The 13778-nt window shown below is 38.5% G+C and overlaps 1 protein-coding gene across 5 annotated transcripts in view; it reads right to left on the bottom strand.

The window, feature by feature from the left end:
- Positions 1-6416: 6416 nt before the first annotated feature.
- APOOL (apolipoprotein O like) overlaps positions 6417-13778 on the bottom strand; it is an 87227-nt gene continuing 79865 nt past the window's right edge. For 4 of the 5 annotated variants that reach the window (XM_074201484.1, XM_074201481.1, XM_074201483.1 and 1 more), the window contains 3 exons: positions 13149-13256; positions 12872-12977; positions 6418-9406 (listed from right to left, as the gene is read on the bottom strand). In XM_074201484.1, the coding sequence (XP_074057585.1) occupies positions 9306-9406; positions 12872-12977; positions 13149-13256 (315 nt within the window). In that variant the 3' untranslated portion in view covers positions 6418-9305. Of the gene's footprint in view, positions 9407-12871; positions 12978-13148; positions 13257-13778 lie in introns of all 5 variants that reach the window. The other variant, XM_074201482.1, reaches the window with a different exon arrangement.

Genomic DNA, 13778 nt, shown 5'->3' with positions numbered 1-13778 from the left:
AAGAGGAGAGGATTATTAAGAGTATCAAAAGCCATAGAAATGCTAAGAATGATGAGGAATGGGAAAGGCAATTAGATTGGACAATTATGATTTTCCCTATTCTCTGTTCAAGTGTGGTCATTTTTTTTGGCAAGGCAATGGAGTTAAGTGACTTGCCCAAGATCACACAGCTAGGGAATTAGTAAATGTCTGTGGTCGGATTTGAACTCATCCTCCTTACTCCAGGGCCAGTTCTCTATCCACTGTGCCACCTAGCTGCCCCTAGATTGCACAATTATATGGTCATTGATAACTTTGGAGAAAGCAGTTTCAGTTGAATGATGAAGTTGCAAGCCAGATTGCAGAGGGTTAGAAGAGGGTGAGAAAGGAAGCAGACTACCTGGTGAAAGGGAGAAGAGATATAAGATATTAAGAAGAGAAACTGGGAAGTTTGGAACAAATGAAGCTATTTTATAAGAATGGGGGAAATATGAGCATGTTTGTAGCCAGCAGAGAAGGAACAAAGTAACAGGAGAGGGTAAAGATTAGTGATAATGAGGATGAGAGTGGAGACAATCCACTGGAAAAGAAGGGAAGGGATGAGATCAAGGGTACGCATAGTTTGCCTTGGTAAAGGAGAAAGGTTTCCTCTTCATACAAGAGGAATAAGGGAAATCATGAGAAAGACATTTGAGTTATTAGGGGAGAAGAGAGAGCTCATGGAAAATGGCCTCATTTTTGGGGGGCAGTTGAGGCCCTTAGTGGAGAGGGTGGGAGGGCTGAGGAGAGACATGAGATTTGTAACAGCTGCTGTGGTGAGTGGGAGAGAGAATTGATTTCCATGATGTAGGGAGAGGCCAGTTGAAATTAGAGAACATAAATTTGTAATGGACTTAGAACGGTTTTGAGACACCCCCCAGCTCTATTCAGCACAATGTGAATAGGATCAAGGGAGGCAGATGCTAGAAAAGTAAACTAGGATTGAGTCTTGGTATGAGAGGAGTGTCAAGACAAGGAGACAAGGGAATCGGCTGTGAGAACAGTGTAGACGGGAATGAGTATTCACCAAGATGTCAAGATAAGGGAAGGATAATACAGCTGGACAAGGATGGTGGCTAGGGAAAGTAACGGGGAATGGAAATACTAGAAGTCTTGGTAAGGAAAAAGAATGAGGTTAGGGAATGAAAAGGAAAGGTTATGGTCAGATAAAAGTTCATAATTCACAAATGTCAGTTGGATGCTTGTGGATGAGTGTACTCAAGAGTATGACTGCTTCTTTGAGTAGCTAACGTGTAACAGAGGAGAAGATTATGGGAACTGAAGGGACTGAGGAACTGAGAATTTGGGGTATTTGAAGGAAAATCACTATTAATATTGAAGTTGCTTAATAGCACGAGTTTAGAGTTGGGGTGGAAAGCCTTGTGAGCCTTCTTCCACAAACTGAAGGAGGGAGAATGAAGGTTCTGGACCGAGTGATACATACAGATACCTGGAAGTATAAAATTATACTTAGGGTTTGGAATTAGGGATAAGATTTACATATAAACACACAGAACATTAATGAACTGTAATTATGTTTTGAGAAATATTGTGGTATGGTGGTTGGATACTTGTCTCAGAGAAGGGAAGAAAGTCCTGCCTCTGACACATCACTTAACCTCTTAGTGCCCCAAGATACCTCACCACCACCAGACTATAAGATACCAAATTGTAGATCTACCTTGGTAGATGATGTCCTGTTCTCTAAATCAATGAATCATTGGTCTGGACCAAAAAAAGTTTTTTATTTCAATGCCCCACGTATTTTTTTACATTATGATTAAAAACATTTGATTTATTGTTTGTTTCCTATTCAGGACCCGAGTTGGGTAGACTATAACAATATCACAACATACTTTCCTTTAAAAGAATTCTGTTCCTTCCTTCATTGGTGAGTTAAGAGTAGTAGATGATACATACTTAATTCTTTTTTTTTTTTTTTTTGGTTTTTGCAAGGCAATGGGGTTAAGTGGCTTGCCTAAGGCCACACAGCTAGGTAATTATTAAGTGTCTGAGGCCAGATTTGAACTCAAGTCCTCCTGACTCCAGGACTGGTGCTCTATGCACTGCACCACCTGGCTGTCCTGACATACTTAATTCCTTTTTTTTGTTTGTTTTTTTAGGTTTTTGCAAGGCAAATGGGGTTAAGTGGCTTGCCCAAGCCCACACAGCTAGGTAATTATTAAGTGTCTGAGACCGGGTTTGAACCCAGGTACTCCTGACTCCAGGGCCGGTGCTTTATCCACTGCACCACCTAGCTGCCCCCGCATACTTAATTCTTAAAAGGGTGAGGAAGACATACTTATTTATTGATCTTTAAAAAAAAGCCACCAAACCAAATTCTTTTTCAAATATGAAATTCACAGTGCAACACTAGGAACATGTTTGTGAGTATGGATAAATTGGAGTAGAGCTTTTCTAATTGTAATGAGTGTACATGCATTGAATTGGTACTTGGACTACTTTTTCTGCTCTTCTCATTTTTGTATTCTCTATTTTAAAGGTTAATTATTGGATCTGAAATATTGAGAAAATTAAGTCAGTTTTGTATTTCTTATACTTAAAATTTAACGTTATCCAATTATCTTTAAAATTTTAATATATTCTTTGGAACTATAAAAACTGGATAAATATTTAACCCAGAAAGTGGAACACAACCAAAGTACTGAACCAGGACTTGGGCGTTGGGAGGTGAGGGGTGTGTGTGTGGGAGGGTGGGGTGGGGTGGGCTGGAAGGAGAGACCTGCATTTAAATTTGGCCACTAGTACCTTAATTTTGTGTCCAGGGCAAGTCACCATTCCTTTGAACTGCATTTTTTCTGATCTGCAAAATGATGTTAACACTTTCTGGACCTACCATGGTTGTGAAAATCAAAAAGGATAATATGTTTACAGCTCTTTGTGAATGTTAGTTATTATCTTAAATGAATGTTGTATAAATTTTAGTTTAAGTAAATGTGTTTTACATCCAAAATTATCCTGGACTCAGAGACAGGAAGCCTTGAGTTCAATTCCTGCCTTAGATATTTATTAGGAATGTGGCTCTGAGCAATTAACTTAACCTCTCCCAGCCTCAGTTTCCCTATCTATAAAATGGGGTTTATAATAGCACCTGCCTCCCAGAGTTGTTTTGTGGATCAAATGAGATACTTCTGTCAAAGTGCTTTACAAATCCTAGAATGATAAATGACATTATCATGACATTTTATTTCTAGAAGTTTCATTATATACCATTACTCTAAAGGAGAAGTGACCATAATGCAGATCATTCAGTTAAGTAAGTTCAAGGTCCAAGGGCTTTGGTGCAAGCTGATCTCACTTCTAACGTGAGACTCCATAGTAGAGAGAAGAAAAAGCTTTTTCCTACCATAAAGTTTCTGAAAAGTCAGAAGGATGTGGAATAGCCCTAGTTTGGTGCTGTTCAACTTGAAAGAATGGAATTTGATTCATTCTGCAGATAGGAAATGTTTTGAGAATCTTGCAAGAGTATTTTCTTTTTTTAAAATACTTTTTTAAATTTATGGCAAAGGGGTTAAGTGACTCGCCAAGGTCACACAGTTAGGTAATTATTAAGTGTCTGAGGTCGCATTTGAACTCAAGTCCTCTTGACTCCAGGGCTGGCACTCTATCCACTGTGCCACCTAGCTGCCGCTACAGGAGTATTTCCTTAGAAGTCAGATGCACACATAATGCTTTTCACAGACAGATGGCATTTTCTGAATGAAGGAATGAATACATTTACTAATCCACTTTCAAGTAAAAATGTCCCTTCTTTGCTTTTGTAAACAGACACTTAACACTGGCTGCAGTTGCATGAACTTTCTTGTAGTTATATGGAATGAGACATCTATCAAATACTACACTAAGAAGGGGGCCCTGGACTTAACCTTTAAAGAAGGTTGGCATCTGTTCCAGTTTAACGAAAAGGAACTTTTAAGACTGGAAGATGAAGACTGAAAGTGCCTCCAAATTGGTGTTTCAAGTTCCAAACCGTTGTCTTGTTGACTTCCTTGTACTATAGGTCATCCCTGACCTCTGCTCAAACAACTAGTGAACCACAATAAACTCGTGGCTCTCCTAACCTAACAATCACTTCTGTTTAACTTGTAATTTTATCTTTCTGTCTAGATTTACGTAAATGGCTATTTCGTGTATTCACATGCAGATGGATAAGGTTCTAGAAATTCCCTTTGAACCAAAAAATGAAGCTGCCCTGAAAGACCTCAGCCAGCCAGGAGTCTATATTCTGTACTTTCCATGGGAGAGAAAAGGAGTTCGAGCTCTCTGGCTTCTACTTCCCTGGATCCAAGTTTGGGGTAATAATTTGAAGTCACCTCCTCTTTCTTGGTCTCAGTTTTCTCCACCAGATGTTCTCCTAGGGATCCTCACTGCAAACAGAAGTAGTGACTCAAGTAAACAAAGGTAGTGATCTCTCTAAAGTTAAAAGAGCTTTTGGGATAAATTTGCTATCATAATTGACAGCTGACAACTTTTATTGGAAATATCCCCGGGCTATAGTCTGGATGCTCTCTTGTCTAGTCCATAACTCCTGAATGCTTCTTGTCACTGATAGATCTGAAGGATGGCTGCTAGCCTGCAGAATAAATAGAAGGTTCTCTGTACTTCTGCAGCAGATGGCAAAGGGGAAGCTAGGAGGAAGAGAATAAGCTTTTCTCTGTGCCAGTTTTTACAAATATTCTCTCCTCTTATCTCACAACAATCCTGAGAGGTAGGTGCTATTACATTTTACAAACAGGGAAAGTGAGATTGAGACAAGTTAGGGGACTTAAAATTTAGGGTCACGCACTCGTATCTGATATTGAATTTATATCTATCTATCTATCTATCTATCTATCTATCTATCTATCTATCTATCTATCTATCTATTTTTAGGTTTTTGCAAGGCAAATGGGGTTAAGTGGATTGCCCAAAGCCACACAGCTAGGTTATTATTAAGTGTCTGAGACCGGATTTGAACCCAGGTACTCCTGACTCCAGGGCTGGTGCTTTATCCACACTGCGCCACCTAGCCACTCCTGACATTGAATTTAAACTTCCAGACTCTTACCTAGGGTGTCACTTGCTGCAATACACCAGCCTAACACCATATCCTACTATTTACAATATTTTTGTCTTATCCCAAGTTTTCAAATGACACGGGCCATACTTTGGGGAATTAGGAACTTAAATCCAACACTGGTTTGCTTAAAAAACTTAAAAATGAAATTAAGGTACAAACTTCAATCAAATGGTTTTGAAGCTATTGTTCCAGACCATGGTTGGACGGAAATATAAATGTGAAGTAATTTCCTACAAGGCAATCTGTGAGTTGAAACCCAATACATAAATCCCATTTTAATGTGGTAAATATTTTCCTCTTATGGCATTACATATGGTAGATTTTAAAAGTTAAAATGCTTAAGGTACACACAAAAAAGTTTTAGTACCTGGTTCATAATTTCATTTTTTTTCAGGTATTAACTAAAGGAGACACGATTTACTCAATATCAATTATCTTACTGTATACAATTTGGGGTAAAGTATATTTTCACCTTTAAATCAAATTTATTCTTCCTCCATTTCAAATTGATAATAAGCTTTTTTTTACTGTTAACAAATTTTGTTGGACAAAAACTCTTCCTATTAGAAAAGAGAAGACATCCCCAATAGTAAGTGAGGAGTAGGGAGGAAGGAGGAAGAGAAGATTGCTCTGCCTATTTTAAAATGATATGTCCTGATATGGAATCACTGGAACATAATGCATAGAAATAGAAGGCTTTGGGAAAAGAGGAAACCCAGGAAGACCTAGGCTCTTATATCAGACCACCTTCTGATATGCCTGGATTTATTTGCATTAATAAGAGTTTATACCCAAGGAATTCCCTTATGTTGAAAGAAACAATAGGCATGGTCCCCCCAAAGGTTCTCTAACCACATTGCTGTACCTGCTTGTCTTTAATCTCTGGATACTACTTTAGTCTGAACAATTCCAAGACATGAATTTTACCATATAGATCCTCAACCAAGTATTATCTAGATAACACAGGAATTTACTTTTGTTTTTAGTGAAATACAGACCTGGTAATTGCTAATTTTAAATTTTCATCTCCAAAATCACTCTCATTTTTTCTTTAGCAGCATATTTTACTTAAGTGGATTTCCAAACTGATAGCTTAAAATTTCCCTATGAACTTCTTTTTATACAAATGACAATTTATATCTCCAACATACAAATCTCAATAGCTAAGACATGCCTGCAACTTTCTTAACTGCTAATAATTACACAAAATTTTATTCTTTTTACTTTCAAATTTGCCATCAAATTGTTTTTTTCCATATACATCTTATGAATTCCACACCCCTCTCCACCACTTCTCTCCTGCCCCCCCCCCCCCCCAGCCATGAGATTAAGAGCAGTGTCTATGGGAAAAGAGCTAATGCTGAGAGGGAAGTGGGATACAAAGGCAGGCAGGTGTGAGGCCAGATAGGGCGATGTGTACTGAGCAAAGCTGGTCAAGTGAGCTGAAGAGTGATAAAAGACAGCCGCGGCTGATGAGCACAAGTTTAATAACAAGGAAATATTCGACCAATCCCTTCTGTCTTAGTGACATTATAACTGTGGGAAGAGCTAATTGTTTGGGAGAAGCAAATGGAAACACAAGATTGTTTTATTCCTGTGCATAGCCAATTCATTTTTCAGCTTTCCCCTTCTATTTTAAGGCAGCTGTTCACCATAGTGGGTGCTGAATGATGGGAAGATCCACTTTCATGGTGTATGAACAATAAAACCAGACTACATTTAAGAATATTTTGATCTCTGCTGGCATTGATACTAAGCTCAGTGAGGAGCCTTTCATCAAAATGTTCAATTCTCTGGGTAAATGAATTAAGTCCTGATAAAAAGCATGTGTCCATGCAAATAGCCTCACACAGTAACAGTGCCGACTCTTACCAATCCACAGCGTCCCAAGATGCTAGCATATCCTACCCTTATATTTTTTGGACCAGTCCCCTCATGATGGAGAAACCCTTAGGAAGCAGACACTTTAAAAACCCTAACAGAGAACAGTGGGGGCCTGACTTAGTGACTGCTGGCTTCAGATGCTCTGTGAGAAACCACTGAGGCCAAGAGAAAAAGCGAGCAGTATGAAGAGAAGATTCAAAGCACAATAAGGAAGGAAGGAGGGTCAAAGAGAATGCAGACTGAATTAGAGAAATTAAAAGCTGTGCCACTAAGTATTTCATTTCATGTGATGATGTGAAGGAAAAATATGTGGGAAGGAAACATGACCACAAAATAGTTAAATTTCCTTTTTTTTCTTTTAGTCTAAATCTGCATTTACCTACTGAACTATAATGAAAACTTTGTAATCCATTCAAAAACTGACATCAATTTCTTTAAATGAGTTTTTTAGTTTTAAACATCCTTTTCATTAAATCATAGACTATGCCACAGTATGTAGCGTCTATCATCTCAGTGTTAAAAAAAAAAACACTTTGAATGAAAACTTGTTAAAGCAATTCTAATTCATTGCCCTTAAACCTGAAGACTTAGGTCAGACCAGCTGCCTCTTTCCAATAGGGGGCAGTGTTTTGTTTGTTTGCTTTTGCAAGGCAATGGGCTTATGTGGCTTGCCCAAGGCCACGCAGCTAGGTAATTATTAAGTGTCTGAGGCTGGATTTGAACTCAGGTCCTCCTGACTCCAGGGCCAGTGCTCTATCCACTGCGCCACCTAGCCGCCCCTGGACAGTGTTTTTTTTTGTTTTTTGTTTTTGGCTGTATTCTACTTAGCTTCTTTCCCTGTTACCTATTTGAACTTTTTGGGACCAAAGTTATGAATTTACTCATATGCAAATGAAGCTCTGATAGTAATTATTTCACCAATATGATTTTAAAAAAGAGGAGTAGTATACAGCCTTTAGAATTATTCTAATCCTATTAAGTGAGGCAAGAAAAAAAGATGCATCATTTGAAGATGCATTATTCAAGATACAAATGCATAGAAGAGGCAAGATATTTAGTTACTTGCCGGAGAGAACAACACTGTATCCCTGGGAAGGTTGTATGATGCCTATTATCACCACTTACATCTCAAAACTCTGCTTGTGTTTAGGCTTGCAGCTGTTCCCTCCAATCAGGAAGGAGACAGGGACTGTGACTGTGGGTGGTCTGAAAAGCAGCAGCTCCCAAGTTGCTCATTTCCTTCTCTATTGCTCAAATCTTTCCTTTGGACAATACTACTTACTCCTGTGCTTGGGTTTTCTCTCTTAGTCTTGGAAAAGGCTCGTGAGGACACTTCAGAAACTTGGTCAAAGATCTGTGATTTCACCTGCATCACTATTCTCCCTATTGATGCAGACACCCCCCCCACACACAGCTTCACCCCCTGAATTCATGTCTTGGGGCCAACCCTTCTGAAATCAGCTAGGCTGGGCTCTGGAAGACAGTCCATTGTAGGGCCTCTACTTGGCAACTCTCCAGGTCAGTAAAGCCTACTAGAACTTGTGTTCCAACCACACATACATGAAGAACCCAGACTTACCTAATAATTCTTCACAGCCTTTAAGAGCTATGAAACTTTTTTAATAAGTGAGATGATTATTCTTTTCTTAACCATGGTTATTTAACCTCATGGTTAAGATGAAGATGGCTTTAAGTTAAATAAAACTATACAAGGATGTCACACAAATTTATTTTATTTCAATTACTTCTGAAAGTAAAGGAAGGATATTGAAAAGATCTGTTCGTGGTGCTTAAATATATTAAAGAAACACAAGATATTAGACAAAATGCAGCAGCCAGAGCTAGTTTCTGACATTTAAAGATGGTTGAAAATGCCAACATCAGGCCCTGGTACTTTAATGTTAATATTTTGCTTCAGACTTCCAAAGTGTAAAAAAGAAAGAAAACATTTACCCAGGATTCTTGCTTAGCTGACATATTAAGAGGGCAGCTAAATCAGAGATATGTTTAAAATGTCAAAGACTCTGTGATGCTTATATCTTTATTCCGTCTTCTGTGTTAAGTGAACTCCATTGTACGGCATCGAAGGCATCCTGATGACACTGAACTCAACTTTGGTGTCAATCACCGAGCATTGCTTTGAAGCTTTCAGTCTGTCTATATGATAAATTAGCAAACTGCGCGTATGGATGGATGAAGGAAAATTTAAGAAAATAGCTGATTAAACTATATAGCCTATGGTACCCAGTTATATTATTTTTCCACTGTGACTTTGGTTATCTGCCAAGCTTTCTACTTCTTGAAGATCTGTATGCAGTTTATTTCAACTTCTAGTGCTGTACATATCTACATCTTCTGGATTGGACTGACCGTGATCCATGAGCTTGGGGTCAGCCTTAAACTGTGTGGCTGAAACAGCACCTGCTAAAGCATTAAAATAAGAAAATGTAAGAAGTCAGATGACACTTGCTCCAGGTCCACCTTGTTATACAGAAATGGATAAAGTGGTGACGGCACTGCTCCGTCATAACTGATGATTCAGAACAAAGAACTTTAAGTCTCCTGGGGGCAAGCACAAATTTAGTAAAAACTTGATGATGATGATGATAATGATGATGATGATGATTAGGTCAGCCTGTGCTACTAGGAATTAAGGAAACGAACGTTCTGAACTGTTGCATCTGTATTCCACCTCTCTACTTCCTCTCAGAAAAATGGATGTATTTGTCAGTGTCACTAGCATCCATATAATACTAGAACTAGCAAGTGAAGAGATGCACGTCGGGATGGAGTTGATGGAAGTCAAATGACTTTCCAGCTCACTTGGGTCTATTCAGTTAAACTAGCAACAATGTCTGCCAAAGATATTTCTGTCAAGCTCCTTTTTTCCTAAACATAAACATAATCCTGCTTTCTTTGCCTTAATATTTTAGGCCTTTATTTTACTAATAAGGTGTTATTTCTTTAAATTGGTGATTTTCTTACATTTTTGGGGGCCATCTATCTCACTATCCCCTTCCCTTCCAAAAAAATCCAACTTTATAGGGAAAGTCAATGAGAAAATAGGATCTGCTGCATTATGAATTTGATTTCCATTTAACTTTTCCAGAACACATCAATTTCATAAAGCAAAGCAGCCCTTGGATAGGACTGAATTCATCATGTAATTTTCTACAAATGCCCCAGTTACAAAGCATCATTAGCTGAAGATGCCAATGTGTATTTGCCTCCAAATTTGCCTCCAAGTGGGAGCAGTCTGAGAATGAACTAAGCCTTGGCTCAAAAGATAGCCCTCACTATTTAAAAGAACCAAAACTGGACTAAGTCAACATAAGCATTAACCTGTAGCTTTGTTAATGAAGAAAGTCTTCAAAGCAAATGCTAACCAGATCTATTTAGGCATGTTCTTCCTTATCCAACTAACTTAATGGTTTCTGTGTTCTCTGGCATTTCTCTCCTCTCACTTCTCTAATATACATGTCCCATCCTACCCCCCCCCCCCCCATCCTGCAAAGATGATGGGCTTAACTCCACTGAGATTCTTTAGAGACATTATCATTCAGTTTAGGTCAGACTACTACAAATTCAAAGGAGTCAATGGTCAATGTTCTTCCTCAAGCAAACTGCTCCTCTCTCACACTTCACAATTTTGGTCAATGACATCGTTCATCTCCTGAGTTTAAAACCTGGGGGTGAGTTCTGACTTCTTTCTCTCCTTTAGCTCCCATATTCATTCAGTCATCAAGTTCTGGCTACTCTCCAGTCACACTCTAATCTGAATTGTCCTTACTATCTTCACTGCCATTGCACCACCTCAGCTTTCCCTCCCTGGTCCCAGCCCCACCCTAGTCAAAGAGTCATCCCCCTGGCTCTTCCTCATGCACAGATGTGCCCAGGGTCTGCACAAAAAATCTTGGCTGGCTCCCTATCGTCCAAGTGCTTTCATTCAATGAGCTACACAATCTGGCACCAACCTACCTTGCCTGCCCCATCTATGGACTCTAGGCTCCAGATAAACCAGCGTCTTTACTCGCCCACATAACACACATGCTTCTTGCTGTTTGCTCCTTTGGCTACGTTCCTGCCCTAGGCCAGGATTCCCTCTACTTGATGAAATCCTACTCATCTTGTAAAGGGCAGCTCAAATGCCATTTATTCCAAGAAGCCTTCCATTATCCCATGTTGCCACTTCATATAACCCTTTGTTTATAACTCCCTTCTGTATGTGGCATAGGCTAGTATCATTTGTGTATGTGTATTTTAGCCCATGAGGGGCAAGGACTACACTTTCTCGAAAATTTGCTTCCTTTTCCAGTGCCTGGTCTACTGTGCTGATAGTAGTAGGCAGTACTTCCTGAGTCAGAGGATAGTCACGTGAAAGTTTGTTTTTTTAAAAATGTTTTCTATTTATAAGAGAGTTTAATACCTCCTTCCAAGTATACTTAAAGCTTTTTGGCAACCCAGAGTGGTTTAGTCCCTTTAAACATAAATTATTTAAAAGGAAAGTTAGGAAAGGAATTACTTTAAAATGACAGAACTAAACTAAGTACAGAATGAAAGAGAACGGCCTAGAATGCTGTCAAGGAAAAATTTCCAGGTAATATTAGCACCTTTGCAGTTCATACATCCTCCTACTCCAAATGCTCTTAATGATCCCTGTCTATTACTTCTCAAACCTAAAGTCAAGCATCTAAGAGGGAAAAAATGAGGCAGATTTCAGCTTCTACTAAAGAGTGAGCTTACAAAAGTCAGAAACTGTTCTATTTTTTGCATGTAAAATTGGGATAGGAGTTTTGGATCCTCAACTCAATAAATGAGTAAAGTGGAAAAGAATAGATAGCCCTTGTGAAATGCTGTGAAATTTTCAAGCAAATGGCATGGCAGAAATATTCCTAATGTCTTTATGGAAGTCAACTCTGAATTACACATGTATAAATGTAGATAACAAAATAGAATGGCTCCAAAAAATACTTTTTCATATTATTACCTTATCTAATACCACTCCAGAAACAGGCTATGCTGGAGAAGGGCTCCAGAACCCAGATGAAGCCAAGAGAGTAGCCAAAAGGAGCTTGGATCCTGTGATTAAATTACTGAATGTTTAACTTTTATGTAAGGTGAACTTAATTTAATGCTCTGTCTTAAGAGTTGACTAAAATTGGATTTTACAACTTGACAGATTATATCAATTAGCATAGTATCCCTCATATAAAAAAAGGTGCACCAAGTAAGGGAATGGAAAATAAAGAGACTAAGGAGTTTGAATTAATGATTGGGTGGGGGTGGGAGCACTAGAACAGTTTCAAACATGATTCTAACTTCTTGTTCTTCACAGTGAACACACTTGTGCTTCCCCAGTTGGTAAGATCATTATTCTTAGATCAATTTCCCAAATGCTACCCCTTGCAAAGGCACTAATGTAAATAGTTGCTACCATTTCCACTGCTTGATGCTGGAAATCCTCCTAGCATCTAAATGAAAGAAAATTGAATAGAAAAGGGAAATAAAGAAGAATGATAGAATGAAGGAAATGGAATACACAATATGAGGATAAACCGATAATTCTGCTACATAGGTGACTTTCCATGGCCTAGAAACTTGTGGTACTCCAAAAGGCAAGATTCTCTCCACCTATATACAGCACCCCCTCCCTACCCCAAGGTTTTAAAATTAATGTTATCTCCACTCTTGAAATGAGACCAATTGATCAGCTAAAGCTATAAAACATTGCACTGTGTATAGATATAAAAGAATACAATATAGTCCCAGCCTCCAAGGAACTAAGAAAAGATACATTTATGAAATAAACCTATCAAAGACAACCTAATACTTGTCATCAGAAATTGTTTAGGAGAAAACAAAAATCAAATGAAATGATTCAAAACACACCTGAAGATGGCTCTATCTTCTCTGCCACTTCAGCACTGAATGTGGACACTTTCGATTCTGTTACTGCCACACTTGCAGGTTTGTCGAGTTTGACTTCTTTTTCAAGCTGTTCATCAAAAAAAGATATTTTTCCTCCATAAATGAACCACTTCATTGAAACAACAATATCACTTAACCCGAGTGCACGATGACCAAATGTTACCTCAATCTATCACCCCCCTGCCCCAGATACAAAAATAAGTATCGAACAAACTATGTTCTTTAGCTGGAAACCTACCTTCATTTTTTCTTTGACTTCAGTTTCTTTTTGTGTGTGGTTTTCTGCCCATGACCCAAGAAATTCATAAATCCACTGGCTTGTAGCATATGCCTTTTCTCCAGTGACCTATTTATAATGCAGACAGGTTCAGAGTCAAACTCTTTTTTTTGGGGGGGGGGGGAGGCAACAATAGCTTTTCTTCATTAATACATATGCGATGGTTCCAAGAGTTGCCATTTTCTTCCATGAGAAAGTCAGGGTCTGAACTAACAGGATAAAAATCTTACCTTTATATAAAAGTTTAATTTTCTGAACCATTTACATTACATAAAACAGAATTTGCAAAGAATATTTGTAGAAGAAGTTTGTGTATACAGCAAGTTCACTGGATTGGAGGGTCAGTTTCTGTTAAGAAAATATCTTAGGAAAGAAAAGTTCCTTGTGCTGCTCAGCATCTACAAAAGAAAAGTCAACCAAAATTTGGATTTTATTTCCCTTGAAGGCCCATTTTACCCCTACACAAAGAAAGTATCCCTAGAGGAAACTCAGTTTGTAGAACAAGGTCTAAAAATTAAGGTCTGCCATTCATTAAAGTGGAGCCATCAGACTCTAGTTTAAATGAAGTTGTCCTTGTCTTTCTTTCCTCCT

This window comes from Macrotis lagotis, chromosome X, assembly GCF_037893015.1.
Source record: "Macrotis lagotis isolate mMagLag1 chromosome X, bilby.v1.9.chrom.fasta, whole genome shotgun sequence".
NCBI lineage: Eukaryota > Metazoa > Chordata > Mammalia > Peramelemorphia > Peramelidae > Macrotis > Macrotis lagotis.
The sequence above is the reverse complement of the archived record's forward strand: the minus strand, read 5'-3'. Positions and strand labels throughout refer to the sequence as shown.